This window comes from Chrysemys picta, chromosome 17, assembly GCF_011386835.1.
Source record: "Chrysemys picta bellii isolate R12L10 chromosome 17, ASM1138683v2, whole genome shotgun sequence".
Taxonomy (NCBI): domain Eukaryota; kingdom Metazoa; phylum Chordata; order Testudines; family Emydidae; genus Chrysemys; species Chrysemys picta.
This window is the reverse complement of record NC_088807.1, coordinates 11,107,334-11,120,531: the sequence shown is the minus strand read 5'-3', so window position 1 is coordinate 11,120,531 and position 13,198 is coordinate 11,107,334. Positions and strand designations below refer to the sequence as shown.

The following is a 13,198-nucleotide window of genomic DNA, read 5'->3' as shown; positions in this document are numbered from 1 at the left end:
CTTGTATCACGCAGTTAGACTTCATTGTGTCCCTTGGCTTTGTCCTTAATGACATGCCAACTTTTGACCACAAAGTGAGCATAAAGCCATAATATCTTGCACCCACCCACTCACAGCTGGTCCTAATGAGTATTTTTAAAGATGAAAATGGTAGATTTCTTTTTAAAGAAACCACCCTTCTTCGCTATCAAGACTAATTTAACAAATTTAACCTATTTAGCTAAAGGAACTAAAATCTACATAGAAAAAAAGAAAGAATGGATTTGAGGTATTATATAATTATATCATGTAAATAAAATAGAAATGCAAGACTTGCCAAATAAGGCATTATAACAGCTTCCTTTGTGCATTGCTATATTGATTTATTGCAAGAATGTGTCACGTCAGGGTCATAGTTTTCAATTTTTTTTAAATCTAGATATCTCACAAGCAATGGGCAATGTACCCAATACAATCTTACGTAATATCCCTTTCAGTCACCTCCCAGCTGTGTATAACTTAGAACACCCTCAGCTGTTCAGAAAAGTCTGTTTTCATTCCATGCTGTTGTGCCAATAAATCAATATCAGAGTTCACTGAATCCAGTTATCTCACTCCTTAGGAGAAGGCTTTGAAACAATGTTCGGGTAGATACCAACAATGGTTCAGAAAGCCGTCACTAGGAACTCAGCAGCCACCCATCACTTGTGTTGGCCCACCTCATTTTGCTCAGTACAATTGAGCAGGTTTCACTGGAAAAGCAATGTGGAATTGATTCAGGGCCAGAACGGGCCTGGCCACTCTGTGGATGCACAATGTCAAAAGCGTTGGGGGCTACAGTGCCATGAGCCTCTCTGCCTTGCCCCACACTCCCTCTTCTGTGAAGCAAACACGGATCACACACTGAAGTGCAAGTGCTCATGTGGCTCTGATCTGTAGGGGACGTGAAGAGACAGGTCCATGACCCTGTTGTTTTTCTTTTACAACATGCCCAATACACCTCAGGTGAGGTAGATGGGAAAAGAAGTGTTCTGTGCCCTCTGATGGGACATAGAAAGGGATCATTCCCACTGTCTAGCAGGGAGCTCTGCACCATCCCCCCCAAGAATGGGAGTGTCCTGGAAGCACAGATCAGCCCTTATCAGCAGTAACTTGAATAAAGTCCACAGATAGAGTGCACTGGCTGTACTGTACATGATTTACTGTGGGAAGGTGAAACATACCACTCTGCAGCACAACTAACGCAGAGAGGTGATACCTTACAAGGTAGGATTGTTGGTCTCTGTTTCAGTATTTTCATGTTTTTTTTTTCAAGGTTTGTTGCTTTATGAAATATTTGAGTCTGTGTAGGTTTTTAGGGCCATTATTTAAAATAATATATTATCCATGTTCTGAGGCAAAAGCTAATAATGGAACTGTCTTGATTTAGGGGACAATAGGACAATCCTTGCTTTATTTAATCAGTCTATGTGAATTTTATATAAAGGAGATCAGAATATAGTGCAAAAAATCTTGGTCTTGAAAGAATAAAATACAAGCTTATGTTGAGGAATTTTCTCTGATTTCAGGTTTAGCCAGAAGGTGGGTGGGGAACAAAGAGAAACAGCTCACTGAATGCATCTGATACATTTTGTCAGCAATTCCTGCCTAATTAAGACAAAGAAGGAAGTATCAACTCCCAGTTTGACTTTAACCATTTTCTCTATCTTTTTACCAAATAATACATTGGCTACAGCTCATGCAGATGGTTACTTAATTTCCTGTTTTAAGCACCATTTTCCCATCCATGGGAAAGTTTGGACCTATGTGTCCATTTCAAATGCTGTACATTCTGAGATAAGACTCTATCTGTTTATAAACTTTCATGCACACATACCTGTATCTCCTTTTTTTCTTTCCTCACTTCTCCCCTTCCTTGGTCTGTTATAGCCGAGAGACTAACAGAGGGAGTTTGCCTGGGATCTGTCCAATAGGAGCTAAGCTAAGTGCCTCATTGGGGGGCTGTGTTAGGAGCTGGGGGGGAGGAGTATCTTAGTGTCTATTGTGGAGACAGTTTGTCAGTTTGACCGTGTGCTTGATTGTTTGAAAAATGTGAATTGGGAGTGCTTTGTTCCAGATGGGCCTTGAGTGGGCCTGATTGTTATAAAAAGGCCCACTGGTTGCGAACCAGCAGAGCAGCTAACAAAGGGAGTTTGCTTGGTAGTTTGCCTGGGGAGAGCCCACTGGGTCTTTCATCTTACAGGCTTCTCTGAGTGGTAACTGCAGCAGCTGAGGAAGCTCTTAGAAGGAAGGTTTCAGAGTAGCAGCCGTGTTAGTCTGTATACACAAAAAGAACAGGAGTACTTGTGGCACCTTAGAGACTAACAAATTTATTAGAGCATACGCTTTTGTGGGCTACAGCCCACTTCTTCGGATGCATATAGAGTGAAACATATATTGAGGAGATATATATACACACATACAGAGAGCATGAACAGGTGGGAGTTGTCTTACCCACTCTGAGAAGCCAATTAAGTAAGAGAAAAAAACTTTTGAAGTGATAATCAAGCTAGCCCAGTATAGACAGTTTGATAAGAAGTATGAGAATACTTACAAGGGGAGATAAATTCAATGTTTGTAATGGTTCAGCCATTCCCAGTCCTTATTCAATCCTGAGTTGATTGTATCTAGTTTGCATATCAATTCCAGCTCAGCAGTCTCTCGTTGGAGTCTGTTTTTGAAGTTTTAGAAGGAAGGTAATATGGATGGTGAGTGATCAGCTGTTGTGCCTTGCACAGGCTGTGCCATGTTTGTCTTTCTTCCACAGGACAGAAGCAACTTTGTCTGTACAAAGTGCAAGCAGGTCTCCATATTGGAAGAGAAGGTTCAAGGACTGGAGAAACAAGTATCAACCCTGCGTTGCATAAGAGAAAATGAAGATTTCCTGGACAGATGTCAGGATATGTTTCTGCGAGCACAACATTCTGAAGAATCAGAGCAGGCTGTGCAGTGGGGACAGAAAGACGGTGAGGAAAATTGGCAGCATGTGACCTCCAGAAAAAGAAAGAGGAGCATCCATGTACCAGCAATGCAGATACAGGTGAGGAACCATTTTCATGTTCTCTCCACAGGTACTAATGCGGAGAGTGGACTAGATGATACATCTGATGGAAGGGAGCACAAGGAGACTCCACCATTGGAAGGCATGAGATGCACTGTCCTAGGGATGGGGGTTCCACAACCACCACTCCCAAGAGAAGGAGGCGGGTTGTGGTGGTCAGGGACTCCCTCCTAAAGGAGTTAAACTGTTCAGGAAGGACAGGCAGGGCAGAAAAGGTGGGGGAGTTGCATTGTATTTAAGGGAGCAGTATGAGTGCTCAGAGTGCCAGTATGAAAGTACAGAAAAACCTGAAAGTCTCTGGTTTATGTTTAAAAGTGTGAGCAACAAGGGTGATGTGGTGGTGGTAGTCTGCTATAGACCACCAGACCAGGGTGTGAAGCAAGGAGATTCTTTTCCCCCAGAATCAGGCAGGCACAGACAATACTGAAGGGGTTTATTCACAGTACCAGGAAGACTGATAAACAGCTTCAAAGGTGTAGTGCTACAGTGACCAATTATATAGCTTTTATTATCACTCCATTTGCCTATATCTTATACTTACAGAGACAAACATTGTTTCAGAGAGAGCAGAGAACATATAACATAATAATGCCAGGGAGAGAACATATGCATAGAAGCTATTCTAATTACATCAATTATCTATGACTACCCGTAAGACGAAGGGGTGGTGTGGTTGAGTGTTCACAGATAGCCAGGGAGCAGTGTGTGGAGGGTAGGAGGGGGATTTGTACTCTTCTAAGAGCCAAGTTACTGGGCAGAAATTTTAGAGTATAAGTTTATCAAGTGTTTAGAGCTGTCATGTCCTTGGGCCTCTAGTATTTCTGTTTGTTACTTACGTGGGTTTCTGTCTCAGCTGCAAACTGAATTTTAACTCTTGCCTAACAAACGGGATGAGGTGGACAAGGCTTTCTTCAGGCAACTAACAGAAGTTATTAGATCACAGGCCTGGTTCTCATGAGGGACTTCAATCACCCCGATATCTGCTGGGACAGCAATACAGCAGTGCACAGAAAATCCAGGAAGTTTTTGGAAAGTGTAGGGGACAATTTCATGGTGCAAGTGCTGGAGGAACCAACTAGTGGAAGAGATCTTCTTGAACTGCTGCTCACAAACAGGGAAGAATTAGTAGAGGAAGCAAAAGTGGATGGTAACCTGGGAGGCAGTGACCATGAGATGGTCGAGTTCAGGATCCTGACACAAGGAAGAAAAGAGAGCAGCAGAATACGGACCCTGGACTTCAGAAAAGCAGACTTTGACTCCCTCAGGGAACTGATGGGCAGGATCCCCTGGGAGAATAACATGAGGGGGAAAGGAGTCCAGGAGAGCTGGCTGTATTTTAAAGAATTCTTATTGAGGTTGCAGGAACAAACCATCCCAATGTGTAGAAAGAGTAGTAAATATGGCAGACAACCAGCTTGGCTTAACAATGAAATCCTTGCTGATCTTAAACGTAAAAAAGAAGCTTACGAGAAGTGGAAGCTTGGACAAATGACCAGGGAGGAGTATAAAACTATTGCTCAGGCATGCAGGAGTGAAATCAGGAAGGCCAAATCACAATTGGAGTTGCAACTAGCAAGGGATGTTAACAGTAAAAAGAAGGGTTTCTACAGGTATGTTAACAACAACAAGAAGGTCAGGGAAAGTGTGTGCCCCTTACTGAATGAGGGAGGCAACCTAGTGACCAAGGATGTGGAAAAAGCTAATATACTCAATGCTTTTTTTTGCCTCTGTCTTCACGAACAAGGTCAGCTCCCAGACTACTGCACTGGGCAGCACAGTATGGGGAGAAGGTGACCAGCCCTCTGTGGAGAAAGAAGTGGTTCAGGACTATTTAGAAAAACTGGATGAGCACAAGTCCATGGGGCTAGATGCACTGCATCCGAGGGTGCTAAAGGAGTTGGCAGAGGTGATAGCAGAGCCAGTGGACGTTATCTTTGAAAATTCATGGTGATCGGGGGAGGTCCCAGATGCCTGGAAAAAGGCTAATGTAGTGCCCATCTTTAAAAAAGGGAAGAAGGAGGATCCAGGGAACTACAGGCCAGTCACCCTCACCTCAGTCTGTGGAAAAATCATGGAGCAGTTCCTCAAGGAATCAATTTTGAAGCACTTAGAGGAGAGGAAAGTGATCAGGAACAGTCAGCATGGATTCACCAAGCGCAAGCCATGCCTGACTAACCTAATTGTCTTCTATGATGAGATAACTGGCTCTGTGAGTTGGGGGAAAGCAGTGGACATGTTATTCCCTGACTTTAGCAAAGCTATTGATATGGTCTCCCACAGTATTCTAGGCAGCAGTTCTGCAGAAAAGGACCTAGGGGTTACAGTGGATGAGAAGCTGGATATGAGTCAACAGTGTGCCCTTGTTCCCAAGAAGGCTAATGGCATTTTGGGCTGTATAAGTAGGAGCATTGCCAGCAGATTGAGGGATGTTACCATTCCCCTCTATTTGGCATTGGTGAGGCCTCATCTGGAGTACTGTGTCCAGTTTTGGGCCCCTCACTACAAGAAGGATGTGGAAAAATTGGAAAGAGTCCAGCAGAGAGAAACAAAAATGATTAGGGGGCTGGTTCACATGACTTATGAGGAGAGGCTGAGGGAATTGGGATTATTTAGTCTGCAGAAGAGAAGAATGAGGGGGGAATGGATAGCTGCTTTCAACTGCCTGAAAGGGGGTTCCAAATAGGCTGGATCTAGACTTCTCAGTCATAGCAGATGACAGAACAAGGAGTAATGTTCTTAAGTTGCAGTGGGAGGGGGGTTGGGTTGGATATTAGGAAAACCTTTTTCACTAGGAGGGTGGTGAAACACTGGAATGGCTTACCTAGGGAGGTGGTGGAATCTCCTTCCTTAGAGGTTTTTAAGGCCCGGCTTGACAAAGCCCTAGCTGGGATGATTTAGTTGGGGATTGGTCCTGCTTTGAGCAGGGGGTTGGACTAGATAACCTCCTGAGGTCCCTTCCAACCCTGATATTCTATGATTCTATGATCATTTCACACTAGGTTAACAACCTAATTTATATTGTAAGTTTCTCAAAGTGAGAATTTTGTTCACTTTAATGTAAGTGGACAGCAAAGTAATCCTGCAGTGCCATATAAAAGACTCTCATAAAATTAATAGTGGTTTCTTGTGTGTTCTCTTTTGTGAACTATTTCTCCAAAACCATTCCCCTCTCCTACCATCATACAACTTCACCGGATTTCATGAATTAAAGAGCCGGGTCTTTAATCAGGTCACCTAAGAGCAATAGCCCCGATCAACAGATAAAATGAGCAGCGGCCCAATGACATTAGAATAAAAGATCCAGGGGTGACCAGGGAGATAAACGTTTTTTACCGCCTTTTTGAACAATCCTGATGTAAAGACATCACAGGGTAAAAGGCAGTTGTTTGCAGACATTAATGCTACAGAGTTTGGGGGGAATTTGTGAGGAAATAAATGGTTGGGAGTTATGGAATTGTTAAAAGATAACAGGTTTCAGAGTAGCAGCCATGTTAGTCTGTATCTGCAAAAAGAACAGGAGTACTTGTGGCACCTTAGAGACTAACAAATTTATTAGAGCATACGCTTTTGTGGACTACAGCCCACTTCTTCGGATGCATATAGAGTGAAACATATATTGAGGAGATATATATACACACATACAGAGAGCATGAACAGGTGGGAGTTGTCTTACCCACTCTGAGAGGCCAATTAAGTAAGAGAAAAAAACTTTTGAAGTGATAATCAAGATAGCCCAGTACAGACAGTTTGATAAGAAGTGTGAGAATACTTACAAGGGGAGATAAATTCAATGTTTGTAATGGGTCAGCCATTCCCAGTTCTTATTCAATCCTGAGTTGATTGTATCTAGTTTGCATATCAATTCCAGCTCAGCAGTCTCTCGTTGGAGTCTGTTTTTGAAGTTTTAGAAGGAAGGTAATATGGATGGTGAGTGATCAGCTGTTGTGCCTTGCACAGGATGTGCCATGTTTGTCTTTCTTCCACAGGACAGAAGCAACTTTGTCTGTACAAAGTGCAAGCAGGTCTCCATATTGGAAGAGAAGGTTCAAGGACTGGAGAAACAAGTATCAACCCTGCGTTGCATAAGAGAAAATGAAGATTTCCTGGACAGATGTCAGGATATGTTTCTGCGAGCACAACATTCTGAAGAATCAGAGCAGGCTGTGCAGTGGGGACAGAAAGACGGTGAGGAAAATTGGCAGCATGTGACCTCCAGAAAAAGAAAGAGGAGCATCCATGTACCAGCAATGCAGATACAGGTGAGGAACCATTTTCATGTTCTCTCCACAGGTACTAATGCGGAGAGTGGACTAGATGATACATCTGATGGAAGGGAGCACAAGGAGACTCCACCATTGGAAGGCATGAGATGCACTGTCCTAGGGATGGGGGTTCCACAACCACCACTCCCAAGAGAAGGAGGCGGGTTGTGGTGGTCAGGGACTCCCTCCTAAAGGAGTTAAACTGTTCAGGAAGGACAGGCAGGGCAGAAAAGGTGGGGGAGTTGCATTGTATTTAAGGGAGCAGTATGAGTGCTCAGAGTGCCAGTATGAAAGTACAGAAAAACCTGAAAGTCTCTGGTTTATGTTTAAAAGTGTGAGCAACAAGGGTGATGTGGTGGTGGTAGTCTGCTATAGACCACCAGACCAGGGTGTGAAGCAAGGAGATTCTTTTCCCCCAGAATCAGGCAGGCACAGACAATACTGAAGGGGTTTATTCACAGTACCAGGAAGACTGATAAACAGCTTCAAAGGTGTAGTGCTACAGTGACCAATTATATAGCTTTTATTATCACTCCATTTGCCTATATCTTATACTTACAGAGACAAACATTGTTTCAGAGAGAGCAGAGAACATATAACATAATAATGCCAGGGAGAGAACATATGCATAGAAGCTATTCTAATTACATCAATTATCTATGACTACCCGTAAGACGAAGGGGTGGTGTGGTTGAGTGTTCACAGATAGCCAGGGAGCAGTGTGTGGAGGGTAGGAGGGGGATTTGTACTCTTCTAAGAGCCAAGTTACTGGGCAGAAATTTTAGAGTATAAGTTTATCAAGTGTTTAGAGCTGTCATGTCCTTGGGCCTCTAGTATTTCTGTTTGTTACTTACGTGGGTTTCTGTCTCAGCTGCAAACTGAATTTTAACTCTTGCCTAACAAACGGGATGAGGTGGACAAGGCTTTCTTCAGGCAACTAACAGAAGTTATTAGATCACAGGCCTGGTTCTCATGAGGGACTTCAATCACCCCGATATCTGCTGGGACAGCAATACAGCAGTGCACAGAAAATCCAGGAAGTTTTTGGAAAGTGTAGGGGACAATTTCATGGTGCAAGTGCTGGAGGAACCAACTAGTGGAAGAAATCTTCTTGAACTGCTGCTCACAAACAGGGAAGAATTAGTAGAGGAAGCAAAAGTGGATGGTAACCTGGGAGGCAGTGACCATGAGATGGTCGAGTTCAGGATCCTGACACAAGGAAGAAAAGAGAGCAGCAGAATACGGACCCTGGACTTCAGAAAAGCAGACTTTGACTCCCTCAGGGAACTGATGGGCAGGATCCCCTGGGAGAATAACATGAGGGGGAAAGGAGTCCAGGAGAGCTGGCTGTATTTAAAGAATTCTTATTGAGGTTGCAGGAACAAACTATCCCAATGTGTAGAAAGAGTAGTAAATATGGCAGACAACCAGCTTGGCTTAACAGTGAAATCCTTGCTGATCTTAAACGTAAAAAAGAAGCTTACGAGAAGTGGAAGCTTGGACAAATGACCAGGGAGGAGTATAAAACTATTGCTCAGGCATGCAGGAGTGAAATCAGGAAGGCCAAATCACAATTGGAGTTGCAACTAGCAAGGGATGTTAACAGTAAAAAGAAGGGTTTTACAGGTATGTTAACAACAACAAGAAGGTCAGGGAAAGTGTGTGCCCCTTACTGAATGAGGGAGGCAACCTAGTGACCAAGGATGTGGAAAAAGCTAATATACTCAATGCTTTTTTTTGCCTCTGTCTTCACGAACAAGGTCAGCTCCCAGACTACTGCACTGGGCAGCACAGTATGGGGAGAAGGTGACCAGCCCTCTGTGGAGAAAGAAGTGGTTCAGGACTATTTAGTAAAACTGGATGAGCACAAGTCCATGGGGCTAGATGCACTGCATCCGAGGGTGCTAAAGGAGTTGGCAGAGGTGATAGCAGAGCCAGTGGACATTATCTTTGAAAATTCATGGTGATCGGGGGAGGTCCCAGATGCCTGGAAAAAGGCTAATGTAGTGCCCATCTTTAAAAAAGGGAAGAAGGAGGATCCAGGGAACTACAGGCCAGTCACCCTCACCTCAGTCTGTGGAAAAATCATGGAGCAGTTCCTCAAGGAATCAATTTTGAAGCACTTAGAGGAGAGGAAAGTGATCAGGAACAGTCAGCATGGATTCACCAAGCGCAAGCCATGCCTGACTAACCTAATTGTCTTCTATGATGAGATAACTGGCTCTGTGAGTTGGGGGAAAGCAGTGGACATGTTATTCCCTGACTTTAGCAAAGCTATTGATATGGTCTCCCACAGTATTCTAGGCAGCAGTTCTGCAGAAAAGGACCTAGGGGTTACAGTGGATGAGAAGCTGGATATGAGTCAACAGTGTGCCCTTGTTCCCAAGAAGGCTAATGGCATTTTGGGCTGTATAAGTAGGAGCATTGCCAGCAGATTGAGGGATGTTACCATTCCCCTCTATTTGGCATTGGTGAGGCCTCATCTGGAGTACTGTGTCCAGTTTTGGGCCCCTCACTACAAGAAGGATGTGGAAAAATTGGAAAGAGTCCAGCAGAGAGAAACAAAAATGATTAGGGGGCTGGTTCACATGACTTATGAGGAGAGGCTGAGGGAATTGGGATTATTTAGTCTGCAGAAGAGAAGAATGAGGGGGGAATGGATAGCTGCTTTCAACTGCCTGAAAGGGGGTTCCAAATAGGCTGGATCTAGACTTCTCAGTCATAGCAGATGACAGAACAAGGAGTAATGTTCTTAAGTTGCAGTGGGAGGGGGGTTGGGTTGGATATTAGGAAAACCTTTTTCACTAGGAGGGTGGTGAAACACTGGAATGGCTTACCTAGGGAGGTGGTGGAATCTCCTTCCTTAGAGGTTTTTAAGGCCCGGCTTGACAAAGCCCTAGCTGGGATGATTTAGTTGGGGATTGGTCCTGCTTTGAGCAGGGGGTTGGACTAGATAACCTCCTGAGGTCCCTTCCAACCCTGATATTCTATGATTCTATGATCATTTCACACTAGGTTAACAACCTAATTTATATTGTAAGTTTCTCAAAGTGAGAATTTTGTTCACTTTAATGTAAGTGGACAGCAAAGTAATCCTGCAGTGCCATATAAAAGACTCTCATAAAATTAATAGTGGTTTCTTGTGTGTTCTCTTTTGTGAACTATTTCTCCAAAACCATTCCCCTCTCCTACCATCATACAACTTCACCGGATTTCATGAATTAAAGAGCCGGGTCTTTAATCAGGTCACCTAAGAGCAATAGCCCCGATCAACAGATAAAATGAGCAGCGGCCCAATGACATTTGAAAGTTGGTTTTTTTTTGTAAATTCTTTTAGATGGGTCTGTGACAGAGTGAGCCATCACATGCAAAGGGGCGGGGGCAAACAAACAAGCACTTGTCTCAAATTAACTGACCCTACCAGGTGCTGATAGATTTGGGTGGGGTCTGACGTCTCTGTAAGTCAAACTCAGTTCATTCTAGAACAAAAGGTAACAGCTAAGGGGACTGGGAAACTGACAAGTGAGCCAGATCCTTCCCAAAAGTAGGGGGGGCTGAGGGCCCCCAACCACACCCCCAAGCCCGCCTCTGCCTTCCTCTTCCCCCAGAGGCCTTCAGCCCCTGTCCGCAGCCAAGCTGGAAGCTGGAGCAGGTCTGGGGAACCCACCTCCCTCACCCGGCATGGGGCAAAGCAGCCCCCTGCCAGTGTCCCTGCCTCCCAATGGAGGGACCTAGGATCCCCACAACTGTCCTCTTGGCTCTCCCCAACCTGGTTCTGGCTGGGGTGGGAGGCCTCGGAGGCACAGCCACAACTTGTCCATGATAAGAGCCACGTGGACAGCTGTGGGGAACCATGGTGGACCCTTAACCTGCCCGTGGCACTGGGGCCCACCGAGAGCAGACCCTGGCCCATGTCCCCTCCTACGCAGGGCAGGTGGAGGGTCCATGGCAGCTTCCCCCAACTGCCCATGTGGCTCTTATCATGGCCGGGCTGTGCCTCTGTCCCTTCTATCCCCCATCCCCCCAGAGCCAGGTGGGGGGAGCCATGCAGACAGTTGTGGGGAACTGCCGCGGAGTCACAGACCCTCCACCTAAACCTGCCCTGGACTGGGCATGTACACAGGCCAGGGGGTGCTTTCAGCCCCCCCAACCCCACCACACACACCGCGGGCAGGTGGAGGGTCCAACATGGTTCCCAGTCACAACTGCCCGGGCTCCCCGGCTGGGCTCCACAATGGCCTGGTGCGGGGGAGGGTTGAGCGGGGAGTAAGGGAAGGTGTCCGCCCAGGTGAAAAGTGGGCAGGTCAGGCCCGGCCATTTTCAAAAAGTGGGAAGGCTATGGTGCCCCTTCCTCTCCCCCAGTTCTGGCACCACTGGATACTGAAAGATTTACAAGTAGAAACAGCTTCACGAGGAGAAGGAGGAGAGGGAATAACCTGGGGAAAAGGTTGGGTAAAGTTGTTCCCAGGCTGGAGTCTGCCTCCTTAGGAAACACTGGACTTACCTGAGAGGTCAGAGAACTTACAGGAAGGTGATACTACTGGCTTTTGATGTAAAGATGATGGTGATAATCAATCATAGAATCATAGGACTGGAAGGGACCTCAAAAGGCCATCAGGTCCAGCCCCTGCACTCATGGCAGGACCAAGCACCATTTACACCACCCCTAACAGGTGTCTGTCCAACCTGCTCTTAAAAATCTCCAATGATGGAGATTCCACAACCTCCCTAGGCAATTTATTCCAATGCCTAACCACCCTGACAGCTAGGAAGTTTTTTTTCCTAATGTCCAACCTAAACCTCCCTTGGTGCAATTTAAGCCCATTGCTTCTTGTCCTGTCATCAGAGGTTAAGGAGAATAATGTTTCTCCCTGCTCCTTGTAACAACCTATTAGGTACGTGAAAACTGTTATCATGTCCCCTCTCAGTCTTCTCTTCTCCAGACTAAACAAACCCAGTTCTTTCAATCTTCCCTCCTCATGTTTTCTAGACCTTTAATCATTTTTGTTGCTCTTCTCTGGACTTTCTCCAATTTGTCCACATCTGTCCTGAAAACGGGCACACAGAACTGGACACAGTACTGCAATTAAGGCCTAATCAGCATGGAGTAGAGCGGAAGAATTAAATTGCAGGTCTTGCTTTCAACAATCCTACTAATACTTCCCAGAATGATGTTTGCTTTTTTTTTTTGCAACAGTGTTACACTGTAGACTCATATTTAGCTTGTGGTCCACTATGACCCCTAGATTCCTTTCCACAGTACTCCTTCCTAGGCAGTCATTTCCCATTCTGTACGTTTGCAACTGATTGTTCCTTCCTAAGTGGAGTACTTTTCTTTTGTCTTTATTGAATTTCATCCTATTTACCTCAGACCATTTCTCCAGTTTGTCCAGATCACTTTGAATTATAATCTTTTCCTCCAAAGCACTTGCAACCCTTCCAAACTTGGTATCATGTGACGTTGCCGTCTATATGGTTTTATAAAAATATGATAAGTGAATATAATGCAACTGGGATATGCTTCATGCCAAAGGTCTCTTGTAAGGTATAATTACAAAGCTTATAATCTACTGAGTGTGATCATCCTATTTGTATAAATGTACCACTCTTGTATCTAAAACTAGAAATATAAAATATAACTCTGAGGGCCTATTGTAATTATGCAAAGTGTGGGCCATTAATGGTGGTTTGGAAACTTGATGACTCCCATTAACAAGGACCATTGACTCCAGATGGCTGTGTTTTACCTGTGAGTCTTCCTGTATACCTGTGTACTGGCAAGTGGGTAATGAAGTCTTACAGTGACATGTGATCATGTCATCTGAACTGGAATCCATCTTTAACCTGGTGCTTTTCC

General features: G+C 44.8%; 1 protein-coding gene across 1 annotated transcript in view; it reads left to right on the top strand.

Annotated features, from left to right (window-relative positions):
• Positions 1-1,164: 1,164 nt before the first annotated feature.
• The window catches only part of LOC101937062 (coiled-coil domain-containing protein 18-like), a 121,327-nt gene continuing 109,293 nt past the window's right edge, over positions 1,165-13,198 (top strand). Inside the window, exons 1-3 of the mRNA XM_065571440.1 lie at positions 1,165-1,245; positions 2,757-3,058; positions 7,066-7,338. Of these exons, the coding sequence (XP_065427512.1) occupies positions 2,765-3,058; positions 7,066-7,338 (567 nt within the window). The 5' untranslated portion in view covers positions 1,165-1,245; positions 2,757-2,764. The remainder of the gene's footprint in view (positions 1,246-2,756; positions 3,059-7,065; positions 7,339-13,198) is intronic.